This window comes from Coturnix japonica, chromosome 6, assembly GCF_001577835.2.
Source record: "Coturnix japonica isolate 7356 chromosome 6, Coturnix japonica 2.1, whole genome shotgun sequence".
NCBI lineage: Eukaryota > Metazoa > Chordata > Aves > Galliformes > Phasianidae > Coturnix > Coturnix japonica.
The window spans coordinates 9427585-9455405 of record NC_029521.1 but is presented as its reverse complement, the minus strand read 5'-3'; the positions used below and the strand labels follow the sequence as shown (position 1 = coordinate 9455405).

General features: G+C 45.4%; 1 protein-coding gene across 3 annotated transcripts; it reads left to right on the top strand.

Moving 5' to 3' along the window:
* On the top strand, positions 1 to 27469 carry SGPL1 (sphingosine-1-phosphate lyase 1). Of its 3 annotated transcripts, none has more exons than XM_015866400.2 (14): positions 1 to 165; positions 5520 to 5685; positions 7799 to 7866; positions 9713 to 9860; positions 11413 to 11492; positions 12964 to 13092; positions 19145 to 19233; positions 20334 to 20439; positions 20931 to 21029; positions 22056 to 22205; positions 22440 to 22678; positions 23091 to 23237; positions 24180 to 24300; positions 24397 to 27469. In XM_015866400.2, the coding sequence occupies exons 1-14, from the start codon at positions 16 to 18 to the stop codon at positions 24535 to 24537; spliced, it is 1833 nt and encodes a 610-aa protein (XP_015721886.2). In that variant the 5' UTR covers positions 1 to 15; the 3' UTR covers positions 24538 to 27469. The 3 variants fall into 3 exon arrangements, with proteins under 3 accessions (XP_015721886.2, XP_032301198.1, XP_032301197.1); XM_032445307.1 differs by lacking the exon at positions 1 to 165 and adding an exon at positions 207 to 289; XM_032445306.1 differs by lacking the exon at positions 1 to 165 and adding an exon at positions 3506 to 3819.
* Positions 27470 to 27821: the final 352 nt, after the last annotated feature.

Genomic DNA, 27821 nt, shown 5'->3' with positions numbered 1-27821 from the left:
GCATTCCAAGCTCTGATGCTTCCTGGGAGTTCAAGGGGGCGGCAGCGCGGCTCAGGCTGTAATGGCACGGCGCAGCCTGCAGGGGGCGCTGTGCTGAGGGCGGCGTGGGGCGGGGCCGGCTCCGGGGGCAGCGCGGCGGCGGCCGAGGCGGCAGCGGCGGAGATGGTGAGCGGCGGCAGCGCGGAGCAAGGGGGGAGCGGGTCGGGTCGGGTCGGGACAAAGCGGTGTGTGTCTGCATGCGGCCTCCGGAGCTCGGCCGGCAGCTGGGCCCTCAGCCCGGCTTCTCTAGGTACGGCCCCGGGTGCCGTGCTGCTGGCTGCAGGCCTTGCGGGGCGACGGGAGGGTGCTGCGGGAGCCGGGGCCGCCCGGTGCCGTCCCGTGGCGGCGGCTGTTGTGTGTCCTCCCCTCGGGCAGCCGGGGCTGCTCTGTGCCTGGCTTTGCCCGTCCCTTCTGGCTTTCCGAGCGCAGCTCTCCGCCCTGCCACGGCTGTGATAGTTCTTCTCTGCAGAACAGATTGATGTTTCCTAGAAACTCGTTGGCCGCGGTCTCTTGGAAGTGTTTGATGTGTTGCGACCCGATTCCTTTGCCGTCGTAGCTCCCGGGGACTCTCAAAGGCCATCCGGTCCGACCCCTGCAATGAACGGGACGCCTACAGGTGCTCATAGCCCCAGCCTGACCTCGGGTGTCTCCGGGGATGGGACAACCGGAGCTTCACTGCTCTTACAAAAACTTTGTCCTTGTATCTAAGTGTCCTCTCTTCCCGTCACAGCAGACCCTGCTAAAGAGCCTGTCCCCTTCCTTCTTGCAGTGGTATCTCAGCGAGCTGCTGGCAGAACGATTCAGATCAATGCTCATTTTGTTCTCCAGAAGGCATGCAGAAAGCACTGCGTGACCTGCATCTGAGCGGCTGCCAAGCAGCAAAATGTGTCCGGATGAGTCCCAGCACAGAGCTGAGTGCTGCTCGTGTCCTCCTGGATGCTGGGAGAGGAAGAAAGCACTGCAGGATCATGAAGCCACAACCCCAGGGAGTGCTCTAATGGGTTCATGCAGGGTGTGCAGTGAGTACATCCAGGCCCTCAGAGAGCTGTGCTGTCTGGAGTGTGCCTGGATGTATGGAGGGGCGTTATAGATCCATTTGTTGTAGCGAGCAAGGGGAACGAGAGGTGTGTTGTATGTGTTTTGGGCTCGGTACTTGCTTCTCAGGCAGTTTGGTTTCTTAGCTTGCTGAGGGGAGCATCTGTTAGGCTTTGTACAATAGCTGCTCTTTGTGGTTTTTCCCTCGCCCCTATGTGAAATCTGAAACCTAACTTCATTTTAAAAGCCCTTTGGGCTCTCGTAGAACTGCACATTTTTTGAGCCTGGGATCGGCCTTTTCCCATCCTTGTGTTGATATCTTTACGTTCCCCTCTGCGTGGAGTCGCAGGGTGCTGCTGGCCCCGCTCCGAGCTGCTGCCTGTTTGTTTTTGTGCTATAATTAGCCCGTCACTGAGCACTCCTTGTGAACTCCTGGGGCTGGTGGGTTTGTGCGCCTGCCGTCATTTTGCATATGCTGCGTACAGCAAAAGAAATGCTGGAGGAAAGAGGCTTCTAGTATGGTAATGGTGGGAAAAAATGCAGCCTATTTTCTGCAATAAGCATGACCTGACCTTGATTTTCTTTCAGAGTTCAGCCGGTGTGTCTAAAGACGTGTGAGTCTTAATTTCGGTGAGATCCCGTCTGCTATCACTGCATGGCCCCGCGTCCTCGGGGGGGCAGCATGCAGGCCACAACTCGGGCTGTAATTAGGAGTTGACTAACAAATATTCCATGCCTAGCGCTTATGTAAAGGTATTTGTCATGCTCACGAGGGCTGGAAGCACAAACCAAAACAGTGCACCCTTGGTGAGCCAGGGCATTGCTCAACCCTCCAGCTCCGTGGCAGGAAGCAGGCTGTGAGACTGATGGCACTGCAGCAGAGCTGGTCCCGTGTCATCATACAGGCCAGACGTGCCTTTTGTGCAGGCATAACTAATTTATGTCTTCCTCCTCCTTAGGCAGATGATAAATAAGCAAACTGCTGTTCTTCGGATTGTTTTTCATTGGGACCTCAGCAAGCTGGCTGTGTTGGGAGAACCGGTATTGTAGCAGCTCACTCTGTCATTGCCACAGCAATGTGTGCGTCCCACGTCAGGCTTGACCCAGGCAGTGCAGCAAGCAGCCTCCCTGCTCCATAATTTATGATGTGACGAGTTGTGCACCATCGCTTCGCTCATCAGCCCTGTCAGTAAGGACAGACAGATGACAAACCCAGCATTAGGGTTTGGGATTCCTGGGCTGGCTACCTGGCTGGGCTGTCTGTGGTCTGCAGGAGACCAGCTACTGCTTTCCTTGCGGGTGCTGGGCACTGCATGCAGGGGCTGGAGGTGCCAGGTGCCCACGTGGCTGGTTTGTTTAAGCTGGGCAACAAGTGCAGTGCTGTTAGATGAGTGGCTGGGGAGTGTAAGGGCTGGAGTGAAAGCCCAGGATGTGGTTTGATCTGAGCAGTTCCTCCTTACACAGTGATTCTAAGATTCATGCTACTACTTAAACTTGCCTTTAAACGCTAATTTTATTCTTTGTCCCACTTTAAGTGTTCTCCTGGGGAGGGAAGATTCTGCTGATAAACCTATTTTCCACTTTTTTTGCACAGGTAAACTTGTCAATGCTTGCAATACGTGGTGTCAGAAAGAGGAGGCACTTGAACCAGCAGTGTGAGGTTCCCCAGTATATTGCCTTTATCTTTTTTATCTTTTAGGTTTAAACCTGCAGCAGAGGAAGTGCTGTTCCAGCAAAACTACTAAATCTGCTGTAGCAAGCTTTGGCAATTTTTCCCTTCCTTCTTTCCTGTGTTCTGGGGCTGAGGAGTATTGCTGCAGTTCATTTGTCCCCTTCTGTTGTGCCTTATCCCTGGAACAGCTCAGCTGGCTAATGGCTTTTAGAAGTCAAGTCCTAAGGATGTATTCCTAATCGACATAGCTAAAAATTCATGTAAACTGCTTGGGTTGCTGAGTGCATTAGTGTCAGTGCAGATGAATGCTGCAAGCCCTAATGGGGGCAGTTAGTATTACATCTGATACCTGGGTTTGTCTTAATGCTCTGACAATTAAAAATAAATCCTCCAGTGGGCCTAAATGTAGGCTGTTTATTTCCCCTGCCTGCCCTCCGTAAGAGAGGGAGCAGTGTCTTTCCACATCGCTGAGTGTAATGAAGGCATGGGGTATGTCTGAATGGTACTATCAGTATTAAGTGAGTAATTGGTAGACCAGAGGTCTCATATCTTGGTACATACTTCGGGGCAAACAAACACTTTGAAAATGCTGAGCATGCAGTTTATCAAGGAGCTGAAAAATTGCATTGCATAGCTAACCAGTCTTCTGAACTGCAGAAACAAAGGTGGGGAGACATGCATGTGTTGCTCATTCAGCTGTGATGTCTTCATTATGCACCTGTGCTGTCTTTTCTTTTTTTTCCCCCCATTCACGTACAGGAGTAGCTGTAAGGCTGCAGCACAGGTTGCAGACATCCCATCCATGCTGTGCTTGGCATCGCCTGTAGCAAGCTCAGAGTGGAGCAGCCTGCATGGAAAGCCTTGGGCACTGGGTTGAAGGCTTTTGGAAAGGAGAGGCCCTTGGGTTTGCTCACCCCTGTGCTGGGCTGCAGGACTTGCCACTGGAGCTGCGCAGCTGGGCTGAATCTGGAATGCTGACTTATTTATTCCTCCTTCTCTTATGAAAAGCTGGTGTGCTGCTGACTACTGACTTAACTGGGGAGCATGTGGTTTGGCACCAAAACATGGATTTGGTAAGGTCTTTTGTCCAGAGTTTTCTCCAAGAGTGAGATTAATATCTTGCCGGATATTGCTTTTAACTTGGTCATTGACGTGAGTAACTTCTGTCTAATGTTGCATTCTGTTGTCATTTTGGGTGTGAATCTTACAGTATCTTTCACTGTCAAGAGGAAACCCACATCCTGCCACGTGTCTGATATGGTAGGGTTTTCTTGCTACTGCTTAACAACAGTTCTGGAGGCACCAGTGCATTAATGGCTCAGTTTCCACACGTGTAAATGCACTTCCAGCAGTGGCTGAGATTCAAGTGTGAGCTTTCAGGCAGTGGACCAGTGCTGTCCTTGCTGGTTAAGCACTCCTTTCCAGGGGTTTTGCTGAGAAAATTGTGCAAACTTGATGAAACTTGAGATGTGCCTTTGGTTAGTTGAAAAGTGCCCTAAATCTGTGGGTTAAGTCATCTTTGTGGTGTTGGAGTTGGAGGACTGGGCACTAACCCCAATACTACTTAATTGCAGTGGTTTATGTGGCTGCAAGTGGTTGGGGCATTTGGAAACTGCTCTGTGCCAGGCATATGAGTGCTAATTTGGCTTCCCGTAGCTGAGGGCTGTTCCTCTTGCCAGGCACCTGGTTTAGCCCCATTCGGTCTGTTTCCTCCTGCCTGTGTTGGGGTGTGAGTGATATTGCTTCCCTATGATGCCTTGGCACTGCTGGTTTATTGGAAGTTTTTAGCCTTATGTTTGGGTTGCTTATGTGTTTTTTTTAATTCTCTTGTATATGTATTTTACTGCTTTTCCTGAGTAGTGATTGCTCATTAGTACTTTTTGTAAGCTGTCTTTTCTTTCTCCTTTGACTGTTTGGAAACACTTGGCTTTTTGTAGGCTGCTTGTAACCTCTTCAACTGTGCTGGGATCATGGAATCATAGAATGGCTTAGGTTGGAAGAGACCTTAAAGACCATCTGGTTCCAGCCCCTTGCCATGGGCAGGGTTGCCAACCACCTGGTTATGCTGCCCAGGGTTGCATCCAAGCTCATCTTGATCCTTTCCCATTGTGAACCTCCTGCTGTCCCCATCACTTCTACTGAGACTCATAAAGACAACATGCTTTAAAGCTATGGATTAGGTTCTTGAGCTCTGTCCTGACAGTAATTGCTGGCTTAACATTGTAATTATTATTGCATCACAGTTTTCTGGTTGTGTGGGTTATGTTTTGTTGTGTTGTTTTTTTTTTTTCCTCCCTCAATAGTGTTTGTCTGTACCATCCTTCCTTTGTACAGAGTCTGGTAATTAGTTCTTAAGCTTAAAGTATTGCTGAGTACTCTCATATTTAAATGTCCAGCCCTAGGTACTCAAATAGCCCTGTTTTGGTGGCACCTGGTGAATGGTGGCTGTTTAGCTTCCACTTGCTCTGTGTACAGGCAGTTCCTTGGAAAAATAATACTGGGATTTGACACAACTGCTTTCCCTGGGCCATGGTATGATCTGCTGACATTGATTTGGGACCTTGAGTTTTATACATCTATCGCTGGCTTTTGGTTGGAAATCAAAGACACCTATGTGTTCTGTTCAGGAATTAAGGAAAGCGGGATGTCTGTGTGCTGTAAAGCGCCTTTTTACTCAACTTACATGGAAGGGAGTTCTGTCATTAAAGCATTTCTGCTGCCCTGTTTGTGTGTGTTTGAGCTTTTCTCAGTATCTGTGTTTCCCTTTGCGTAGGATGCCATGACTCCCTACAAGGAGATCCTCCAGATGTACTGGGAGAAAGTGACGAGCTTCGTGAACGCCTGCTGTGATGGACTGGAGCCCTGGCAACTGATCGGGCTGACATTTTCCTCCACGCTTCTATCTGTATGGCTGCATGGCTTCCTCTTCCAGTCCGAGAGTAAGCACTGGGAGCATGGGGTTTGCATTACGTGGGGAGGGAAGGGGATGCAGTTGTTCTCATGTAGTGGAGGGAAAGGGGTGAAATGAGAGTGAGCATTTGTTAAAACATGCCTTCTGCTGCCAGTGAGGATTAACAAAACCCTTTTCCAAATTAAGGATGAGTCCTGTCCAATCAATGGAGCATCCCCATTCCTGTAGAGGGTGTGGCAGGCCAGCCTGGAATGTGCCCACATCTCCTTCCCTTCCTTTGGGCTCCATGAGCTTCTGGTTACTTCATTTATTTGTCACAGTGCTATCCTGCTCAAAACCTTGAGATTTTGACTCAGGTTCTTAGGACCTTATGTATATCCATACACTGTAGCCAAGTGCTTGGATAGCACTTGCTCTCAATTTCTTCCTTTCTATAGGATGGAAATGTGATATGATATTGGGAATATGTTTCATCCTCTGGATATTCAAGATAATTGCGTGTGGTCGAGCCTCTTCCTGCTTTGTGATTGCTGTGCTGGCAGCTCTTTTGTAAGACCTCTTGATGAACCTGCAGTCTGCTCTGCCTTTGTGATGATCAGGAGAGGTGCCTTGCCCAGCAAGGTGCTTTGCCAGTCCCACAGGCCATGGGGTAGTGCCATAGTGGCAGCTTATTAAAAATAGCCCAGTTTGTAACTTGTTGTCTACTTCTCAATAACTGAACACTGGGAACACAAAGCTTCAGCTCAGGGTAGGGTCACACTAAATTCTTGTCTAACATTTATACTGTTGCAAGATGTTTTAAAAATATTTACTAATGGTGAGGAAATCTAATAAGGCTGTCTGATTTTTTTCAGGAGTCTGCAGTTGTGTTTTTTTCCCCCCTCAGCGTGGAAGTTCCTAATTAAACGGTCTGCACACAGAAATGTGCAACTGAAATGTTATTTTCAGAGCGCTAACAAATATTTGCTTTAGAGTGTGCCAAGCTGCAGTCGCTGTCCTCCTGTAGCTTCTCAGAATAGATCAGAATCACGAACTAACAGAATTGTAGGGGTTGGAAGGGACCTCCAGAGATCACTGAGTCCAACCCCCCTGCCAAAGCAGGTTCCCTACACCAGGTCACACAGGTAGGCATCCAGGTGGGCCTTGAATATCTCCAGAGAAGGAGACTCCACAGCCCCCCTGGGAGGCCTGTTCCAGTGCTCCATCACCCTCACTGTAAAGAAGCTCTTGCACACATTCATGCAGAGCTTCCTATGCTCCAGTTTCTGGAAGCATACATGAAGTGGAAAGTAATGGGCCAGTCTAACGCTATGGATGAGATTGTGAAGTTTTAAAATGAATGACTCTTTTTTTTAAAGCTGATTTACTATTTCCTGCTGAAAGCCTCCTGTAACTGCCTGAGCTTGATTGAAGTGCGCAGATGACTCGAAAGGCATTTTTGGTGGCTGTAAACCATCTCTGTCATCCTGCTTGCATTCCTGCCTTTGAAGCTACCCCAGGAGTTTTCCGGTGTTTGTCATCAGTGGCTTTTCCCACTTAAGTATATGGGCTGTGGTGCTGCTTTTCCCTCCTGTGTTGAATAGATGGACACCTGAAGAATACCTGTTACGTTCCAGCTCGGTTTATCCTGCTGGGACTTAGGAGCCTGTCTCACGTTGCTGAGTGTCTGCATGTTGCAGTTCTATTCTGGTTTGAAGATGCAGAAAGTAATTTCAAGCAGTGTTTTCCGTTTTTGCTGGAGACCTTGCCTTTAGCAAATCCTAAACTCCCTTCCTTTGTACAACTCCATGTGTGGGTGTAAATTCCCATTCGAGCAGATGCTGTCCTTTTGTATATCTGGTTTGAAAAGATCTTAGCCTTTACAGCTGGCATGACTTGACTCAGCAACCTTAGCAGTAAATTAAGAAAATGAGTCAAATAGTTGGTTCCCATAGGTAACTGCTGTTGGGCAAACCAGTTCCTTCTGCAGCCTGGCCTATGTCTGCTTTCTGATATGATTCTCTCTCACCATATCCCCCTTGTGGCTGCCTTATTTTATCCTGGGTCAGAAATACTGAACCTGTGTTGCAGTGGATTTATTGTGCTCTGAGTCTGTTTCTGGTTTCTTAACACAGGGTTAACTTCTGACTTTTGTCTTTCAGGTTTAACATCCCGAACTAAAAAACAGTTCTTCAGACTGTTGAGAAAAATGCCATTTATTGGGGCTATAGTAAGTATTTGTACAACTTATTGCGATGTTATCTGAGACTGCAAAGCTGTTTTTTGTGCGTCTTTGCTGTCTCTTGTTCCTGTAATCATAACGATGCAAGGATACTGATGCCACTATCTGGTTTAATGAAATACATAATTCCTGCCTTGTCTTTCTGTAGTAGTATTGCACTCGTAAATTGTAGGTATCGCTTAACCAAGTATCAGTGAGTCCAGGGGCAGAATTTTGCAGTGGTGTTTCTTCTTTGTTAAGATGTCACGAGAATCGCTTGATTGATGGAAAAAGGGGACACGAATGAACTTGTGTGTTCTTCTGAAACAGCGTCTTGTTCTTGAGCAAGTGTGAGATAGGCAGGTGTCTGTTGTGCAACGTGGAAAGATAAATCTTTTAATCAGATGGCTGTCCATGTCTGGAGCTCAGATACCTGTTAGCAATGGCTTTATAGCACACAGATAGCAGAAGTTGCTGCAGTCATGAAGGTGAGATGGACTTTAGTGTCTGGAAGATGATTTTTACATAAAAACTTGAAACTACAAATGTCAGCATGTTTTAGCACGTCATGACTTAATCATCAAGAAATACTCAGCTTGTTGGATTTTTTTCCTAGTCAATGATGCCTGCCCATTCTTCTTGCTGTGTGGACAGCTTTACACATTGAATCAGTTGGGGCAGCATGAGGGTGCCAGCTCTGCTGTAGGTGATTTTATCACATGGAAGTAGTAAAGAGCAACATTTCCTTTTGACCTTGCCATGGTTGCAGCTGTCAAGTTTCTCCCTCAGCCCTCTGTAAGGGAGTAACTTCTCCCCATCTTTTCATGTTGTGCCCCAGTTTTACCTTCTGGCTGGTCAGATGAACTAAGTGTTAGTTGTCCCCTGCTTCTGTTTGTCATCTGCCTGTTAGGAAAGGACACCATCTTGGCCCCTTGTATTATATTTTGTCCAGGTTTACCTTCTCAGAGCTTAGTAATGTTAAGCTCTCCTGTGCCAGAGGACTCATGCTGTGCCCTATCTGTGTGCTCTTCCCACTCTTTTCTGGGCTGATACCTGATAACCTATCGGTTGCTTAAAGGAGGCCTTGACTTTGAGACATTCCAATGTCCAAAAGTCTTTAAAGCTGATAATATCCCAACTCCTGTGTTGTTCAGAGGAATGTCTGCTTTGAAATGTTTTCTGGGAAGGAGTCTGGGCCTCCTGGATGTGGAGTGTGATTAAGATGGAAGAAATCTTCTAACAGTGTTTGTAAGTGAGATTTCTTTCACGTTTCAGTTATCATGAGCCTCTAAACTGTGTATGTGTTGGCAGATGAGACAAAGTACAAAATACAGTTAATGTGAAGACTTAAAAAAAAGCCTTATTGGATAACAATGAAATATTTTTGCCTTAAGCTTTGCTGCCTCAATTATAAGGGAAGGGACTCAAAGTTCCCACTGTTTGTTGGTATCCATTAAAGTACGGTCTCTTTGAATGTGGTGGTGTTGTCTGTCCTGTTACATTAAATGCAGCTGAGCACTGCTCTGCAATCACTCGTATAGCTACTTGGCACAGCTCTGTTCTGTGCCATCTAACGTTCCTTCAGGCAGTTCCCAGTGTTGTTTAGAGACTAGTGCATGGCTGTGAGCATTTCAGGAGGTGTTTTGGACAAGGACATCTTGTTTTTGGAGGAAGAGGATGGTAGGAAGGGAGAACTGTGATCTCTGCCATGCTTTTTGGTCATAGAGCTGAAACAGATCCTACCTGTTCTGCTCACTGGTTTGAAAGTGGCCAGTGAGTTCAATGTCACGCACACTGAGCTGTAATTTATAATGTGGCCTGTACCTTTGTTAGTAGGGTTTTCCTTTCTTTTTAGATTCAAAAGAAGATTGATGAAGCCTTGAATGATGTCACTTCCAGTTTATCCTTCCTAAAAGATGAAAGGGATTATATCAAAGTGCTGCCAGAACAAGGCATGAGCCAGCCTGAAGTACTACAGAAGATGAAAGAGTACAGCTCAAAAGGTATGACTGAGTCTGCTGCAGCAGAGGTGGGTCTCTTTCACAGACCTAACATTAGACATGCTCTGCTAAATGAGATCTAATGACTCCTGCTTGTATCTTTGTCTTACATATTTCCTTGCTGATGTTCTTCACTTAGAAATTCATGTCTGTTTTCCTTTTGGAAGTGACCAAAGTCAGTATTTGAATCTAATACTGTATTCAGGTATTTACCTTGGAGTTCCCTTTCTTCCCCAGGAGCTTAGAGCTAACAGTGATGGGAGAGCTGAGAAGAGAAATACAGGAGGAATTATTTGAATGTAGTTTTGAATACATTTCTGAGCAGTTGCCTTGACGTTTGGCTTTTACCAGAAATGTGTTTTCTGTGAAGCCCCATGGAATTCCCATAACAAAAGGAACTTCCAAGCAGTGCTTTTAGGGAATTTCCAGGACTCTCTTAATTAGAATCGTTTGCACCTTCAAAATGCCACTTAAGGAAGGCAAGGCCACTCTGGCTTGAATCCATGTAAGCAGTGTCTGAAACTCAGTTTGAGTGAGCTGACTGATGTAAATGTCTCCACCCTGGTTCACCTGCCTATTACTTCTAATGAGCAAATGTGAGTGACTGACTGCCTGTACCTTCCCCCAATCTGAGAAATACTTGGAATTTTCTGCTGGAACGTTGCATCTACTCTAAATACATGTACAGTTTTGCTATAGAATATGCTCTAACAATTTCTTTCTTTTATTTTTTTCTTTTTTTTTTTCTATTGTTGTTTGTGCAACTCTTTGGGTCTGTCTTCTGTTTGTGTTGTTCCTCTTAGTGATTATTCCCTTCCTTCACTGGGCTTTTGTTCCCTTTTCTGTGGCTCCTGCTTCTTATACATTTGCCATCCCCTTTGAAAGTTACTTAGAAGTGAGGGCTGGACTTGGCTCACTTCACTTACTCTTGCGATACTGATGCAATTGAGTGTTATGCAGGTGGATACAAAGAGGCAGGTGGAAAGGCTTTGTTTGGATGTTTGGAAGCAGACAGTAGCCTGATTAAGTGTGTTGAAATACTGTTAGACAGGGTGCCCTGCTGATGCCATTCCATCCACCTGCTCTGGTTTCTTACTGGTTTCAGAAGCATTTAACCCAGGCATCCCACGCTGTAGTTTTGAGCAATACAATCTTGTCCTTTCCATCTTAGTTTACAGCAATGTGATGGGTGCTCTTTGGACATGACTAACTTGAGCAACAAGAGCTCAGCTTTGTGGACAGTGGTGTGGGGAGTCTGAGTAAGGATTAAAGTGGATTGCATGTTAATGTAACTGCTTGTTGCAGCTAGCTGTTTGTGCTAACACTTTATTTATTGTTTATTTGTTGTTGTGTCTACGGGGCACAAGATGGCAGAGGGGTGGCATTACAGGGAGCTGCCTCTGTGGCACGAAAATCATACTTGTTCCTTATCACTGGAACCTAAAAGCAGAATCCTCATCCGCAGAGCTGCTGTGGGGGCTTTCTTTGTCCTCTTCCACGTGCTTTCTGAGAACAGCTGTGCTTGCAACCAGTGTGCTTCCTTCTTCTCTTTCAGGAGATGTACGCTGGGAGGATGGGAAAGTCTCTGGGACTGTGTACAGCGGTGAAGAGAAACTTACCCGTCTGCTAGTGAAGGTAAAGTGCAAGCAGTCTAACTTGACATCTTTGCAGAGGTTTTTAATGACTTCAGGGTGACCAGAAACCCTCAGCACTGTTCCAGCATATTTCAAGATACATGGGGAAGATTTGAAGCTAAGATAGCCCAGCTCTGAAGACAGAGGCAAGGGTAAATGTAGGTAGAAAGGCATTTATTAGCAAGGCACTTGAGGCTTCTAAAGCTGGCCACTGTGAAAACAATGTGGAAGTAACTAGGATCCAATCTGTTAAGGTGTTTTGAGTAAGGAAGTAAGAAGCTGAGTGCAAGTGAATTGGAAACTGGTACTGATATAAAATGGCCATAGGTCAGCTTCAGTGTTCCCTGTGATGGATATAACTGATGTAGGCTGAAGCAAAAGCATCCTTGGCTCTCCCACTACTGGATTGCTGTGGGACTTTGGGATGTAGCAGCTTCACTAAGCAAAACAGAACTGGTCTCGATTTAAGTGAAAAAGGATGTTTGTAAAATGTGTTTGGCTTTGCTGTGCAGTCCAAATTGTGTGACAATGGGGCACTGGCATGTTTCAGTGGAGTCTTTGTTAGGTCTGTTTACCTAGTTTGGAACTTTCCCCTTTGAGAAGGTTGGAAAGAAAATAAGCAGCCCTAAGGTCTGTTTTTCAATGCATCTACTTCAAGAGTTGTTTTTGCTAAAGGAAAATCTAGCTTTTTTGCTCCTGGGAACAGCTTTTGTAACAGCTGTAATGAGCTCTGTTGGGTGGTTGCTATTGCTGTTTTCTTCTGGGGAAAAATAAAGCTCAGAGCTGCCTTGCTAGAGCAGCATCACCTTGGATTGAGAGCTGCGTGGAAACATTCCCTCTGTCTGTGCTGATTATTCTCTGGCTTATTCTGCTGTATTTCTTTCAACATCCCTGCAGTTGCTTTTTGATCGTGGCTGCAGGAGGTCAGAACTGGCCTGTTCCAGCCTCATCCTGTGAGCTCACAGTTGCAGAACGAGCATGAAATACTGGTTTCCACGGCCACTTTTGCTGCTGTGTGGGTGGTCACTTGTGCTTTTCTGGCTGCTTCGGAATTGCCCTTTAATAGTGAACACAAAAAATAGTTCTGCAAAGCAATTTTTGGGATCTATAAACGGCCTGCTTTGCATAGAGCAGTTGTAGGGCGTGCGTACACCAGGACTAGGTACAGTACAAAAGAACGACAGACATTTGTGTTTTTGTTTAAATAGCTAAACCATTAAACCTGCCTTTACAACATACAATATTGCTGTTATTGAAACATTCCAAAGACCAGAATGCCCTTGAAAAACGATTTTTTTTTTTTTCCTCCCAGCAATAGCTTCCCAGTGTGTGATGTGCACTCACGGCAGGAGTTAATACTGCAGATAGTCTGCTTATATGCACAGTGCGTGTATGGAGTTCCTAAATCCAGACCTCTCGCTGATAATCCAAGGCTTCGTCTGCACAGCTAACTTTCTGTCTCTCTTTTGAAGGTGTATGAAGAGTTTGCCTGGAGTAATCCCCTCCATCCAGATATATTCCCTGGTTTGAGAAAGATGGAAGCAGAAGTAGTGAGGATTGCCTGTAGTCTTTTCCATGGGAGCCCCAGCTCTTGTGGTGCTGTAAGTAACCTGTATCCAAGTGTCCCATGAAATCTTGCGTATTTCTGACTTGAAGTGCTATCCATCCATCTGAGACAGAGATCATTCTGGTTTATGGTTCTGGTGCTTGCCAGGGCAGCGTCACTTTGAATAGCTCCCATCAGGTCTCGTCTCTGAGCTGGAAACCTTTGAGCATGCCAGAATGCTGAGACTGAGAACAAGGCTGGCTGGCTGATCTCCAGCAAATGGCTCCAGGTATTGGTGAGCAAGCAGGCATGGCGCTGTACTGTCACTTGTTCTTCCCAGGTTTATGAGACCTTCCAGCATACCAGAGTGGAAACCAGTTCTAAAGCCTCAGTGGAGTTCATGTCAAGAGCTCCAATGTATTCCCTTAACACTGATTTCTTTGAAAGCTGGTCAGAGAACAAAAGCTGTGAACCTGAACAGTGAATTATTGTTGTAAAAATAAGGTGTAATTTCTTGCACTCCTCCCTCTTAGTTTGCCTTTTTGATGGGAGTTCTGAATTCCTCAGGCCACATTCTTGCCCTGTTTGTGGTGTCTGAGACAGTGAGGTCTTATTTCCTCACATGGTGTTGTGTTGCAGCTGACACAGACTGCTGGATAACTTGCAGAGGAGCAGTTCTGCTTGTGAGAAGCATGCAGATGTGATTTTTCAGAGGCTGTGTGTGATATGACTGCTGTAAATTATGCCAGGGAGGGAGAAGGCCTGCAGAGGCTAAAGATCAATGAGGAAAGGCAGTGTTGACACAAGAGTTTATGGAGTGAGCTGGCATTGAATGGGCTTAATCTGACTGTTTGAAACTTTATTGTGTTAAAGGGTTAAGTATTAGATAATCTGAATGGTAAAGGTAGTTAGGACCAAACTCCATCTGGGTTGAAGACAGAGCTGGATCGTGCAGTGACTAGCAATTTAAGATGTGATTGCCTGCGATAGCAGGTTGCACCCAGTGACATGGCTTGGGTTCTGAGTTCTTCAACCCCCTCTACGTGCTGAATGAGAATGTATTCCTTGTGCCACCCTCAGGACTGGAAAAGTAGTGCATTTCTTTGCATCTCAAAATAGCTTGACCTCTTCTCCTTGCTGATCTGCAGAACTGAGGCTGGCCATGGAGAGAGGAGAGGCTGATTTTAAAGCTGATTAAAGTCACCTTTATCAACAGAGGAGATGTTAATTGATACAAGTCAAGTAGATATCTCTGTGTTGCATATTATACAGTAGGAAAAATTTGCTTGTGGTAGTCTGCTTGTTTAGTTTTTGTTATGTTAACTGTGCATTACAGAAGTGCCAACCTTGGCCCTGTGAGTACGTCTGCTGGGAAGTAGAATTGTTTGGGAGGAGAATTTCAGAACAGTAAAAATTCCCTCTAGGGAATCCCACTCTTCCCTCTCTTTGCTTTTCCCCTCCCTTCAGAGGGTTGTGTCGCAGAGCTGCAGCTGGGAGCCAAGCAGAAGCAGAGTGAAAGGGGAGGCATGCAGGCTGACATGAAACTATGTTCTAGCTGGTTGAACAGCCAAATATATGGGGTCAGGGGGAGGGCTGAATAGTTGATAGGGTGGAAATGGAAGATTAATTGTACCCCTGTAATTATCTTGCCCAAAAGAGTCTCTCCAGTGGACTCTCTGCCTTCCTGCCTATGTCTGGAGGAGCTAACAGCTGTTGGAGAGATATGGGGGGAGATAGGGGATCACCTCCTCTTCAAGCAGTTGGGCTCAGGGATTTATTATTTTCTTCTTCCCCAAACAGGGTTGGTATTTCAGATTGATTTCTAGAGGTTTGAGCATCAACAGAGCCATTTAAAAAGTGTTTTTTTTCCAAACTGCTGCTGTTCTTTTTGTGTCTGCGAGGCTGTGGTGCTGCAGTTCTGCTCCAGTATCCAGTGAGGCTGTAAAAAAGAGATGGCTGAGCCAGGCAGGGTGTAGTGCTGTGAGTTATCTTTATCTCTGAATTGATCTGCTCAGGAGGTGCTGTGCTGCTGGCTCTTTCTGGGGAGGTTTCTGGTTTGCTTGATTCAGTTTTGCAGTGCTGTAAAGTTAAAAAAGAAAAGCTTTTTTCCCCTGAATTTCACCACCACTCTGAGAAGCAGTGTCTGTTGCCAGGTCCCTGTCTGCTGCATTTACTCACCTGATGGAAGAACCTTGGGCAACCTGTCCAGTTCTATTGGTTTGTAAAGGGAGACAGAGCTCGCTGGTGCTTCTGGAGATCTTGCTATTTGGGGGACAAAGAAGAAAAGTTTGAGCTTCTTAGTAAGGCAATTTCGCTTCCTTTTTGTGCTCTAATTTCCATGACTTGTTACACTTTAGGGGGCTAATACTCTGGAGCTCTCTGCAGCCTCGGCATCTCTACCACACAGTTCTGCAGTGCAATGTGTGGATGCTTTCCTGAGGGCATCTCTGGAGAGCAGTCTGCTTCCTCCTGGAAGATATTTGGTGTCTTATATAGATGTTAAAATGGAACATGTTTCAGGTTTCTGAATGTTGTATTAGGTGAGCAGCTTGCATTATTTACAGGAGATGCCTTTATGTGAGGTGTGGGGGCTGTAAGTCTCTGTAGTTTAAATGTGAACATAAAAATTCTAGCAATTCCTATGTGGGGGCTGTGCAGGCCTGCAGTTTGCCTTAAGCTGCACCAAGAGATGGTCCAGGTTTTCAAGTAGTGTTTAAAGGCAATCATTTTTAGCAGTGAGTGGATGCTTCCTATTTGTCACTAACTACTTTTGTTCTTTCTTTTAATCTCATCACACAAGAGACAGGATTTGGTGATTTTTGGCTCCCAGGAAATTCTAATTGTGATTGGGAAAGACTAATTAAGCTCAGTACTTGTACAGGAGGAATGTGAGGAGAATGTTTTCTTGTCTGATGTGTTCCTACTCACAAGGTGCTTTGTTTTGCAGTGCTGTCTCTGAAGATCTCCCCTCTGATGTGGGGAAATCACTGGTTTAGTGCAAGCTTCTGTGTATTTTGTTTTGGTTTTTTAGTATTTTTTCAAACTCAGAGAATGGGCAACTTGGGATGAAGTGTAGAGGAAAATTGTGTGTGGGGCAAGTGTGTCTATTTGATATCGATCTCCCTGTGAATTCTTTGCACTTTGCAGCTGAGCACAGACAAGGAGATAGAATCAGAAGATGCAGACCCAAGCCTCCTGCAGAAGCTGGTTTGTGTCTTCCTTCCAAATCTGGGGGCTCCAGACTTGGTCACAGAGCTGCCTGCTCATTTGGCATGAGAGTTGAGCAGTGGGATGTGAGTGCTGTTTCTTGGGGATGGGGGGGGCTTAGGCACTGCTTTGTCCTTCTGCAGAGCTGTCAGCTTTTATCTGTTGTGACAAGCAGGTCACCTTGTGAGAGATAATGGGTGGAATTTACAAGCAGTGGGCTTACAGGGGCTTTATGTGAGCTTGACACTGCGTTATGGCCTTATGGGTTGTGGTACACTTTGGCACTAATGCTGCATTAGAAATAAATGGTAGCTTGCTATTTTATTCATCACATAACTCACCTCAAGGGAACTTTGCTCTGATGTGTCTCCAGGGTGTGAATGAACATGGTGAACTGCAAACAAAACTTCCTAGTGATTGTAGGCTAAGCCAGGGCTGTTCTTTGTCAGGCAGCTTGACAGTGGCATGGCAGAAGGCCTGCTTTGGGAACTGTACCTTCTTGCTGTTTGAATGCTGAGGTTCCAGAGTGCTGGTGTTTGGAAGGAGTGAGCAGTAGGAGGGGAGGGACATACCAAGTTTAAAGAGCAGGAGGGAGATATATATTTTTAATTTGTGCTTTCTCCTTCCCCTTCCCGCTTGGAAAATTACAAGTAAGAACAAAGAAAGTGTGTTTGTTTGCTTTCCCCACGTGGTTTATCTGGCTTCCCCAGATAGTGTGGGATTGGAAAGCTGCTGAAAGCAATGCCAGCTCCCAGCCCTTCTCCCCATGACATTGACATCGCTTGTGCCTCTGGACTTCCATTCTGAAGGGGGGGAAAACATATCTGCATGTGCAGTGGGCGGTGCTGAATCACTGCATGTTGGCTGGCTGCTGTGAGTGGTGGGGATGTCGGGTCCTGTGATGGTGGTTCAGGCTTGGGCTGGTGCCTGGGAGGAGGTTCCGTCCTGGATCTGTGACAAAGTGGGACATTGACCTCCCTGTTCTGTGTGCCTCAGTGATTGCATGCAGGTGGTGAGCCAGGTGCATTGTGTGTAAGGGCAAGGTGCTGGCGGAAAGACTGAAACAGGAATAAGCTTGTTGTTGCAGAGGCTGTTTCTTGGAGAGGGTAGAGGTAGGGCTGCTGGATCGACAAGGAGCACACATGGTCATGCAGGGTCTCTGATGCTCAGCACTGTGAATTCTAACGTCCCCAAATCATGCCCAGCGCTGTTTTCACAATCCTTACAAAGCTGTAAGTGGTGTTGCAAGCTATATTGCAAATATACAGTTACTCTGATCCTCTTCTCCCACCCCACAGTAGGGAGTCCGTGTTATGCCAGCTGTTATCTTCCAAAGATGATAGCTGACAACTTTACAGATCTTTTCATAACGAGGATTGAGAAGTGAATGACGCAGGCCATAAAATGCTTAGAACATTGTGTTTCTCCTGCCATCTATTTGCTGCACAACAAATGAAGTGATTTCTTTACCCAGTGTGAAGCTCTGTTAGGTTTATTCAACAACAGCTGTTGCTTTACAAACTGGAGAGGGGAAAAAAAAGCAGAAATGTTCAGTGGTGAGACAGTGACTTCCACGCTGCCTGTGGTGGCAGCTGCTAGCTTGCATCCCGTTAAGAGATGTGGCAGGCTGCTTTTCGTGCCTGTGAACTTTGTTCCTTTTCTCTGTGCTTAACATTGAGTCACTGTCACAGTCACGCTTCTTTCTTGGGTTTTGGGTTTTTGCAGCGATGTCAGCAGGGGAAAGCCAGCAGAAAACCCAGACTGGTGGATGTTGCAAGGCATACAAATGTGACTGCATCCTTGTTATGTCTATTTGGGGTGTGGTATTAAAAGGGGTAGTGTTGGAGTGTTCAGAAGGTCTGGGGATCTCAAAGCAGTCCTCTATATGTGCTGTCACACTGTCCTTTCTTTCACACAATGCTGTACCTTTGCATTGATAACTTGTATACCAGGCACCAGGCCTCCCCAAGGTATGTCTCCCCCAGCGCAGCAGTGACAGAAGCATTGACACCTGCAGGCTGCTTGAGAAACCAACCTTACATTTTACTAGATTCAGAATGTACTTTGAAATATTTGAGCTCATACTTTTCTGTCCCTTGCACAGTGGGACTCGTAAGTGTTGGCTGAAGGGAGATGGTCATCCTATTAGAAGAACTTGTTTCATTTATTTATTTTCAGAAAGCTCTCTTCCATTTTGTGATGCAGAACACCTTGTTCACCTGTGGTCAGAATAAAAGGTGTGAGCTCAGCATGGGCAGTGGGTTGTATGGATGCAGAAATCCCTTCTGAGGTCCTTGAGGGCTTACAAGCTCCAACCTTGTAAGGACCAGACCTTGGCTGGCTTCTGCAGAGAGGGCTCAGCACTCTGCACTGCTCCCAGATCTGGGAAGGTTTCTGGGCTCAGGAGCAGTGCCAAGCCCAAGCTGGCTCCGAGCCCCAGTGTGGCACTGCTCCAGACCTAATAAACTCTGCTGTACTTTGGTTGGCTTAATGCAGAGTCAACTTTGTTGTTTCTGTATGTGAGGCATCATTAATCTGCAAACCAGATAAACAATGCCCAGGTAATCGAGGGGTAAGTATACCTTTGTATACGTTTCATGAGGAGTGGTCATGTCTGCCAGCTAGTGACTGTGCAGTATGGTCCCCTCTCATAAGGCTTCTGTGGTTTTATTGTATTTAACTTGAAATAGAGAAATCAGCATTTGGTTAAATGTGCACTTTCAACCTGGGTGCCAGAAAACAACCTTGAGCTGCTCAGTGCCCTTGAAAGCCTGAGGTGTCCTATGCATCTTCTGCCTCCAAGCACTGCTGGGCAGAGATGCTGTGGCTTTCTGTTTTGCTCTGCTGCAGCATCCACATCAGCAGCCATTTTCCTTATTTCCTTCTTTTCTTCACAACAGATGACGTCTGGGGGAACAGAGAGTATTCTGATGGCTTGCAAGGCGTACCGAGACCTGGCTTATGAGAGAGGCATCAAACATCCAGAAATGTGAGCAATCCTTTGTGGCTGGGATTTTTCTTTGTGGGCTTGCAACTTGCTGTTCTTCAGAGCTGAGGTGGCTGCTAGACCCCAGCATTCCTTCATTTCATAGCCTGCTGCCATCTCCTCCTTGTCCATCTCTTTCTGAAGGCCCCGAATGCAGGAAGGAACCCTGGGTTGAAGGGAACTGCAGAAGCACAGGAGCCTTGGAGCAGCCTGGGATCCCAAGTGTGAATGTTGGCTGCGGAGCTGTTGTAGCTACGCCATGCAGAGTATTTTTGTAATACCTGCATGCAGCTGTAGCCAGAGCCTGCTCATACCCACTCTGAGCTCCTCTTGAGCTGAGATTGCAAGGCACTTTGAAGTATTTAAGGGTTTTGATTTATTCAGATCAAAGAGGGTTTAGCCTGAAAACTCTGGGATTGATTGGAGCTGAAATGAGGAACTGTGCTAATCGTTAGACTGCTAATAGAGGATTTGCTCTCTAATGTGCTTTTATTTTTTTCTAGACAGTGCATCAAAAATGTTTCTCCGGTTAATTGCTTAAGAGGGGAAAACAGAGAGATAAAATGATGGTGTTCATCTTCTGCTGAATTCCTGTGGCTCTTTTCTTCCTTTTCTAACGATTTTGTGTGCTATTAAAGGCCCCAGTAAAGATGTGATGCCTCAGAAAACAAGGTTAACTGAAGCGGTTCAGACGCTGCCACTGGAGATGGCAGACATCAAATGTTATGTTATTTCAGCATGCTTCTGTTGTTCCTTGCTTTTGTATTGTCATGTGCCCCTCCTGGGGAGGGTGGGGGTTTGGAGATGGCAAAATATTGTTTGATATGACAAGAAGTTAACTTTCTTAGGAACTCCTGATTCACAGGAGACCATGCAGTGGAACAGAATGACTTTGTTAGGCTTTCTTCGGATTGTTTCATCCAGAATAGCACATGGTCTTTCTTGTCCTGGTTGAAACATGTGCTTGGCCTGTTTGTGACCTGTCCCTAAAGGGACGAAATGCTGAAATACCTGCAGGCTGAATTCTTTTCTCTTTACTCTCCTGTTTGTGCTAAGACTTACGTGCTGCCTGGGTTGAAGTATGTGATATGTTACTTTTGTAGGTTGGTCCCGGTGAGTGCTCATGCAGCATTTGACAAGGCAGCACACTACTTTGGAATGAAGTTGATTCACATCCCATTGACCAAGACTATGGAAGTGGATGTTCAGGTATCACTTCAGTCAGCGTGGAACTCCTTTCTGTGGGGAAATTAGCATTGTGTAGGTAATAGCAAAGAATCTACTTACCCATGTAGCAAGTCGGTGGATAGAGAGAGATGAACTGTGCTTCCTAGAGATAAGGAAGGACAGTGAGAATGAATGTGCCTTCACATACAAGATTTTGTTTGAAATAAGTGGATGTAAAACAATCTTTTGTCCTCTGTCATTCATTTAGAATGAAATAATTTATGTATTTCAGAAATAGCCACAGGTTTCAGATGAGGATGAACAAACCAAACTGTTCTAGTATTTCCAAGTGGATAGATTAAACGACTCAGCTGCTGTCTTCTCATGCTTATAGCTCATCACTTTGCTTTCTGTAGGCTTTCTGTGTTAGATTTTAAGACCAGACACTGCATGTTTTATTTTTTATCTTTTTTGGCAGGGTGGCACTTGGTAAATGGGATGTTTAGAAGCATCTTCTCTCTTTAAATCTTCAGGCAATGAGGAGAGCTATTTCGAAGAACACAGCCATGTTGGTCTGTTCTGCTCCCCAGTTCCCACATGGAATTATGGACCCCATCGAAGAGGTGGCAGAGGTAGGATGCCCCCGGGGCTTCTAAGTGCTGTAGCAATAATATTTTTGCGTTGTTCTACACAAGAAGAGCGAGCAGACAGGTGTTCCAGGATCCCAACCCATGAATCTGATGAGAGACGCAGATTGGTGGGAAGGTGCTACTGCCATTAAATCAATTGTTAGTCAACAGCAGCACGTGTAGGACACGATCTGGAAAGGAAGAATGCAGGACTGTCTTTTTTTTTTTTGTGTGCTTACTCAGTAACTTCTGTGAGAGGTTAGGCTTTAAATGCCAGATTGTCATATAACTGTTTGTGTGGTGCTGGATTCAGACTTGAGCTGCTGCACGCAGTGTGCCTTTTGCAAGGCAAAGTGACAATCACATGCTTTGTCTCTGAACTCCTAAGCCTGTGCCATGAACTCCTGCTGTAACTGAAGGCAAATATTATGTCTGTGACTTAAAGCTTTGCTGCTCTCTCTCTCTCTGAAACCAGCCAGAAGGGTTTGTCTTTTGATATCTGAGAGGAAAGAACAGCAAAGTAGTCCACCTTATAAAATGGCTTTGATTTAGGGCCACTGGTTGTAGCAAGCATGGTGCAGAAGTCAGAGGAATGTGTTGTGCAGAGGAATCAAAGGGCCAGGATCTTGGTTCAAACATGCCTCTTGGCTTTGCATTCCTTGTTATGGTTATTTCTGTTGTATGTAACCAGCCAGGGCTCTGACTTTCTTTTCATTTGGAGCATGTCCTCAAGCTTTCTTGAGGATGTCACTTTCAATCCAAATTGTCTCCTCTCTTTGTCAAATACAGCAAGCTGCCCAAATACAAAGATTTTATCTTGCTGGTGCTGTCTATACATGCAGAAGGGGCTGGAGAAGGGATCCACATGTAGCCAGTCCTTCCTGGTCTCCTGTCCGCAACAGGTTGAGGGTGGCATGGTGTTCTGAAAATTTCACACTTGAATGCTTTCAAGTGTGAAATCCTGGGTACCCCAACTTCCTCATGTTCTTTCCCGACCGTGTTACTCACTCAGATCTCATTTGCACACAGCTTGCAGTGAAGTACAAAATCCCCTTCCACGTCGATGCCTGCCTAGGTGGTTTTCTCATTGTTTTCATGGAGAAGGCCGGGTTCCCTCTGAAACGTCTGTTTGACTTCCGTGTTAAAGGTGTGACCAGCATTTCTGCTGATACTCACAAGGTAAAAATGGAAGAGAGAGCTCTTCCAATGCTTTCACTCTGGGGGAGGGATTTCTGATGCCATCCTTGGCACCAGGCATTTCTTTTCTGCAACATAGAGAAGTGCCGAAGGGCAGGGGCTCAGTTGCTTTGTGCAACATGCCTGTAGGTAAGTGGGTTTTGGTAACTGTGTAGTAGGTCTTTGATGGTGCTGCTGAGTACTGCTGCTCTTTAATGCCTTGTTACCCCCTTGCAGTATGGCTACGCTCCCAAGGGTTCCTCTGTGGTGCTGTACAGCGACAAGAAGTACAGGAGCTACCAGTACTTTGTGGCACCCGACTGGCAAGGGGGCATATATGCCTCCCCCTCCATAGCAGGCTCCAGGGCCGGTGGAATCATAGCTGCGTGCTGGGCAACTCTGATGCACATAGGGGAATCGGGCTACGTTGAGGCCACGAAAAGGATCATAAAAACAGCTCGCTTCCTTGAATCAGAGTACGTGTGTGCCTTAGCTTTTTGGTTTTGGTTTTTTGTTTTTTTTTCTGGGTGTTTTTTGTTGTTGTTGTTTTCCTAGAGAAGCTATTGCATGTTACTCAGGGATCCACTGGATAGTTATAGGAAAAGATACTTGTTTATGCCCAGGTTGCCTGCCCAGTGCCAGATTGTTGAGGGGCCTGGAGCGGAGGGGTGCTGGCATCTTTATTTAGCTGATTTGGCTCCAAGAGTTTCTTCTGACTCTTTACTTCGAGAGAGTCTTCTGCTTTCTCTTCTTTCCTTTGGTAGGCTTGTGCTCTGGTCTGTTCCCCTCTCTTCCCTTGAGGCCCTAGATAGATAGACTAAATGTCTGGCCCTTCCTGTCATTTCCTTGTAACCCTGCTTAGTCATTTCTTTTTAATGTTCTTTCAAGGTTGAGAAAAATTGACAGCATCTTCATTTTTGGGAAACCTGAGGTGTCTGTCCTCTCCATTGGTTCAGAAACGTTTGACATTTATCGGTTATCTAATTTGTTAGCTGCAAAAGGATGGAACTTGAACATCTTGCAGTTCCCACCAAGGTGAGTTTGTGGTCACACTGTTGTAGATAGAGGAGCAATGTGCACAGAAAGGGTATGCAAGATAGCAGTCTTTAGGTCACCTTAATTTGCTGAGTGGTGTTGTCTATTATCTGATAAATTGTATATAGACTTCTTCTCTATGGAGAAGCAATTATGTTTGTAATTGCTCATGTATAGCAGCAATAGTAATATTAATGAGCCTGGCAGAGGGCATAACAGGGGCTCCCTTTCTATTTATCTCTGCTCAGTGCAAGCAGAAAAATGTAAATTGCTGGGGCTTTATCTCATGTCTGCTAGTGAGTACGTGGAGATTCATTTGGTTGGTTTTTTAAATATCTTATTCCTGCCCACTGAAGAGGAAGGTAATTGAAAGAGCAGTGAAGGGCTGGTCGTTTTCAGTGATGCTTCCAGCCTGATGTCAAACAAATATTTGTCAAAGATAGTTGGGTTTTTTGGATTGGGTTTTTTTTTTTTTTAGTTTTTTTGGACTTTGCCTTTCTGTGGGCGAGAGGGACAAATGTTCTAAGGTGGAGCTGCACTGGAAGTGTTATAGACTTGAAGAGGACTGTAGAGAGCCTGAAGTAATAGCTTGGAGGTGTGAGTAGCCCTGCTCCTCCTGGTGGGTGCTGGCTTCCATGCTGGGGGTAGCTGACAGGTTGTGCAGACCTTTAACCATCTTCACTAATGTCAGGAAGGAAAGGGGAGCTGCCTCCTTACTAAAGAAGAGCTGAAATTTCTGCAATTTGGTTCCAACAAGTATTTTGCAGGGGTTACCTATAACTGGAAATAAAGGAATAATCTTTTCCTTTAAAACCACTGAAATGTTAATTGAAGGTGGTAGGCAGTTGTCACTGGATAGGGAAGGTACCGTCAGTTGCTGTGGAAATGCGCAGCTGATATACACAAAGTGGCTAATCTCTCCTCTCTGCCCTGCCTGCCCAGCATTCATCTTTGCATCACGCAGTTGCACACGAAACCTGGTGTGGCTGAGCAGTTCCTGAAAGATGTGAAAGACAGCATTGAGGACATAATGAAGAATCTCAATGCTAAGACCACGGGCATGGTAAGGATCCAGAACCTGATCAGTGTGTGTGTGCAGGGTGAGTGTGTTTCTTGAATGATGTTAATGATCCCATGTAACGATCTCTTTTCTGCTTAGGGAGCTATCTATGGAATGGCCCAGTCCATCCCAGACAGGAGCTTGGTAGCAGAGATTTCCCTGGCATACTTGGACGGCTTGTACAGCACGGATGTTCCTGACAGTGAAAAGCACATGAACGGCTCTCCTGGCCACCACTGACTGTAGCACAACAATCGGTGCCTTGCCAGCCAGCACTGAGGTGGTTCTAAAGGTTTCCTAAGGAAGGAGATTGCAGTAAGCCTTTGTTCTTAAAGTTGCAGGTCTGATGGCAGCTTGATTTCAAACTTTGTACCCCATCTTTGACTGCTCTGAAATCTGCATTATTTTCACACCCAGTTTTAGTCCTAACGCTTTTCTTCTCCTCCCCCTGTATATTCTTATTACGATTACTGATGATGAACTGAATGTCCATTCCACATCTCCAGATTCCTCAGGTATTCATTCTGTATGTCTCTTTGTTCCATGCTGTTTCTTCTCCTCAGACTGTATTCAGCTGGTGTCCAGCCAAGCATTAGATTTGAGTTCTCACGTTGTGTTCCAATGCTTCACTTTTCCCAGGAGTTGAAGGTAGAAAATAAATTGAAAATGTTGTTTTCTTTTGAGTATTCCTCCCAGCAACTGCATTTAACAAACTGTACTTGAAGCCTTATGTATCTGTGTAATGCAAAGGAAAGATGGTCACGTAACTCTTCAAAATCCCCTCTGGAGACCTGACTGCAATCAATATCTATTGAAGGATGGGGAGGGGGAGGACAACACACAATCCTTTTCTGGAATCTCTCTGTTTGAATAACAGCAAAAATAGAAACCCAGTGGGTGGTATACAGAGAGGGACTGAACGGTACTGAAAACCTTAGGTACGTAGTATCTGTTTTGCTTCCCTGCCTCTTCTAGAAGACATGCATTTACCACCTAGAGTGCTGCTGCACCTTGCACGGTTCTGGAGGGATGTGCAAAACAGTGATTTCACTGTTGAAACTTGAAGGTTTTGCACTATCTCACGATGCTGTAGTTGAGTCAGTCAAGCCCTGGCACTGATGATAGCTGGGGACTTAATGTGCAAATGTATGGCACCAAAGCTGACCTTTTTTAAAAACCATAATCCTTTAGTATAACAAGGTGACTTTTGTAATAGGAATTAGTAATTTCTCTGCTCTTTGCACTGATTCATTTAAGGCACATTCTCAAAAGGGCATTCACCATTGTGCCTTGATGCTTCTCTGGCTTTTTATGGGATGCCAGGGAGGGTTTGAGGGGTCAGCTGTTGACTGCAAGGTTAGCTGCAGCCATTTCCTTACGGTACTATACTGATAACAAAACCTCATAGGCAGACTTGCCTCAGGTAAACTGTGCTTGCCCATAAGGTAGAATAGTAGTGCTATTGAGCCAAGTCCCTTCACAGTATTACAAAGATGCTGGCGTAGCTCTGAAAGGTAGAAGATAGGATGCAGTAAGTTGGAGGTAACAGAGCTTTGGGCATATGTCTCATCCTTCCTGTTTTTCTTCACTGTTTTTACTGGGAGAGAGTTTCACCAGAGCAACGTGAGGTAGTTGTTGCCTTAAGGATGAGCTAGATCCTCTTGAGTTGTTAAACAGGGCTGGAGTTGCTCCTGCAGGGCTTTCCCATGTGCCTGCTCTCAGCTTTCTGCAAGCTACAGCGAGTTTCTCAGGCGGAGCTCAGCATTTGGGAGAACACTGTGCCATGACTGCAGCATCTGAAGGCATCTCTGTCACAGGAGGTTGCTTGGCCCTAATCTGACCCTCACTGGTTTGACAAGCCCAGGCACACGCTTGGACAATAATTATGCAAAGTGAGAGGGCTTCTTAACAGCCATCGCACACGCAAGTGTAGCCTTGTGCCTAGTGAAGAAGAATAACTTGCTTTTTAACAGGTTTATTCTCAGTGCTAGGAGATGAAGTATTTTGGCCATTGCCTGTCATTGGTGACTCTGTGCATGACTCTGAGCTCTTCTGGAAACATCACATTTGAATTGACTAATAGTCTCTTGGTGGTGTTACCAGCTCTGGCATTTATGTTGGTCCTCCTTATTCTGATAACATCTTGCTAATGTGACCATTACTGCATCTCTGAGTTTCTGTACTGTGGAGAGAGTCTGAAATGTCTGGCTACTGTGATGGTTCTCTTTGAACCAACATTTGGAAAACATAAAAAGGGAGCTACTCTTTTTGTTTTTGCTTTCAAAGATAATGGGGAAGGAATAGAGTGGGATGAAGGAGAGGAACTCCTCTTCCCTGCTCGTCTTCTCCCACAAAGGAGGTTGATAACTCTGATGGATTAGTGCTCCCTTTCATATTTTCCTGTGTATTTCAAAATGTTATTTGTAAATCACTGTACTCTATTCTAGATTCACCTACTAGTAATATTTGTGGGTTTAATTGTTTAATATGTATTTGTTCTATATTGTAAATGTAATCCTGTGGTCAGGAACAGGCCACTGTAATTTACTGTGTAGTCTTTATTCATCCTTGTTATCTAACATGTAATCTGCATCTCCTTTATCATGCCAAATGGTTTTAGTGAAAAATGAGAACAACAGGCTGAATCATTGTTTTAAATGAAGGGGGAAAAAAAAGAGGAAGAAAAAAAAAAAAGAAGAAAAAGAATAATTGTATGGACTGGATTTTGATCTGGAATTGGATATGGCTTTAGATCTGGAGGGATCTTCCCAACTGCTAAATCCTGTGAGATGTTTCTGACTGGTCAGGTTTTCCAGGTGAGACACTAGATTTGTTACTTGCACAAAGCACTCCTAAAGGAGTTGGGTGCTCGTAAGGTACTAGACTGAAGAATATCCGGTGTGATGGACCAAGAAGAGATGTCTGTCTTCATGCCATGGATTTCCTCTGCACTTTTCTGATGACTTAGAAGAGTGGAAGGGTTGCGTACAACACAATAATATCTTGCTCAATAAACTCGCACTGAATGTTTTTAATAAATGAATGGGATCAGTTCCTCTGATGGCAGTAATTCTGTATTGCTCTAGTTTGCCAATGTAAAACTGTAGGCTGAAATAGCTGACAAGATGGTGAAAATGGGCCTAGTTTGTATTAAAGTGGTGCATTGAGCTACCTTGGCTTGTTGAGCTCTTTATTTTTTTCTGTTTCGGTGTTGGTTTGAATGGATGGGGACCTATTGCTCTTGATCTTTGCTTATATTCAACCTAGTCTGTGGCAGGAGAAATGGTTTGTGAATCACATTAAATCTTCTCAAGAGCTGCTCTGCTATTCTGTCAAGATGAAAGTGGTATCCGTGACTTCTGCTTGTGTGTGATGTTGAAGGGTACCAGAAATCATATGTGTTTTAAGAGCTATGGATTTTTCTCTTACTACTTATGGAAATATTTCTCCCAGGCTGTTTTGCTGAAAACTACTGTAGGTCTCCTGGCAAATCCTTCTTATTGTTCCAAAAAAGCAGCAGTTTG

Excerpts from the sequence above, each read along its gene's own strand:
- SGPL1 (XM_015866400.2), top strand. The coding sequence starts at position 16 with ATGCTTCCTGGGAGTTCAAGGGGGCGGCAGCGCGGCTCAGGCTGTAAT. Across the intron at positions 166-5,519 it reads AGGCGGCAGCGGCGGAGATG|GATGCCATGACTCCCTACAA; the intron begins GTGAGCGGCGGC and ends CCCTTTGCGTAG. Across the intron at positions 7,867-9,712 it reads TGCCATTTATTGGGGCTATA|ATTCAAAAGAAGATTGATGA; the intron begins GTAAGTATTTGT and ends CTTTCTTTTTAG.